Source organism: Condylura cristata, unplaced genomic scaffold (assembly GCF_000260355.1).
Source record: "Condylura cristata isolate star-nosed mole 26May11 unplaced genomic scaffold, ConCri1.0 scaffold00007, whole genome shotgun sequence".
Taxonomy (NCBI): domain Eukaryota; kingdom Metazoa; phylum Chordata; class Mammalia; order Eulipotyphla; family Talpidae; genus Condylura; species Condylura cristata.
Genome location: NW_004567108.1, coordinates 35,652,864 through 35,654,286, shown reverse-complemented (window position 1 = coordinate 35,654,286; position 1,423 = coordinate 35,652,864). Strand labels below are relative to the sequence as shown.

Below are 1,423 nucleotides of genomic sequence, written 5' to 3'. Positions count from 1 at the left end.
TTTTTTTTAGTTTCATGCAGAAATTTATTTTGACCATGACCTACAAAGTTATGTCCTTGTGGATCAAGGTAGTCAAAATGGTACCATTGTTAATGGAAAACAAATTCTTCAGGTGAGTGTGTATGTGTGTGTGTGTATGTGTGTGTATACAACTTAATTGCACATTATTTTAAGAAGCTAAGCGATAATTTTTGTTCATAAAGACCACAGTTACTATATTGATCTTTTGGTTTACATCAGTGTTGTTGTTGAAGCCCAGATGTGTTATTTGGAAGACAATTCCAAGGGCTGGAAATCCTCATTTCAGTGGAACTTTGCTGTTGAGTTTGACTTCAAATTATGTGTCTGTACCTTATTTTGAGAGCTAATGCAGTTTAAAACTAACCAGAACAAAACTTCATAGCAACTTTTGTGTTTTCAAAGTTATTTTAGTGGAAATTTGCCAAACTGGAATCTCCTTGAAGGCAGGGACTATGTCTGTCCCTTTGGCTCTTCAGTTGCAGTATATGGAAAGGAGGCTTTATTCTTAGGTTGTGAGAATAAAACAGTGAAATAAAATTGAAGTATCAAGAGAAAAGATGGGAAAGGAGAAATGTGATGTACTCACCAATTCTCAACACTTCATCTTTTTACGATGATTTTTTTTTTTACTATGATTATTTTAATATTAGCTGTTAAGAAGTTAGTGTCATGTGTTCCATGATAAAAGTTGGGCCTGGGCATAGAAAGATTATGCACTTTGATAATATAAAAGTTTAGAAGTTGCTTAGCTCCACTAGCTGCTTCTCCACTAAGAGAGCATTATGAATTATCCATCAGAATGTAGAAATGAATATATGTATGTTCCTATGTGTGTCTTATCAAGAACCATTTTACGTATTTTTTAAAAATAATAATTATTTACAGTGGCAGTATATAACTCTTGGATTTCTGTTTTGTATTTTTTTCCTCTTTAGCCAAAAACTAAATGTGACCCTTATGTACTTGAGCATGGAGATGAAGTAAAAATAGGAGAGACTGTGTTATCTTTTCACATTCACCCAGGCAGTGATACCTGTGATGGTTGTGAACCGGGACAGGTTAGAGCTCACCTTCGCCTTGATAAAAAAGATGAATCTTTTGGTATGTGAGACATATTGTATGTGGATATAACTTTTCTCTCCAGTTCATTGAGTGTTCTAAAAAAGCTTCAGCTGTCAGATTCATGCTAACTGATTTAACTGTATTGAGATACATTTATAGTATTGGCAAAAGAATCTAAGAAATAGCGTGGATTTGAAATTTGAGATCTAGGCTATTAGATGATGACTGAGTTAATTTTTCTATTAGCTATGTGTTCTATAGTTTATTTTTTGTTCAGGTAAGATATTCACTAGCTCTGTTTTTGAACTAATTCAGTTTAGTAAGCTTTTTTTTTTTTTTT

General features: G+C 33.0%; 1 protein-coding gene across 1 annotated transcript in view; it reads left to right on the top strand.

The window, feature by feature from the left end:
• The window catches only part of AGGF1 (angiogenic factor with G patch and FHA domains 1), a 29,772-nt gene that overhangs the window by 16,803 nt on the left and 11,546 nt on the right, over positions 1 to 1,423 (top strand). Inside the window, exons 9-10 of the mRNA XM_004678195.2 lie at positions 11 to 112; positions 957 to 1,122. Coding sequence (XP_004678252.1) covers positions 11 to 112; positions 957 to 1,122 — 268 coding nt within the window. The remainder of the gene's footprint in view (positions 1 to 10; positions 113 to 956; positions 1,123 to 1,423) is intronic.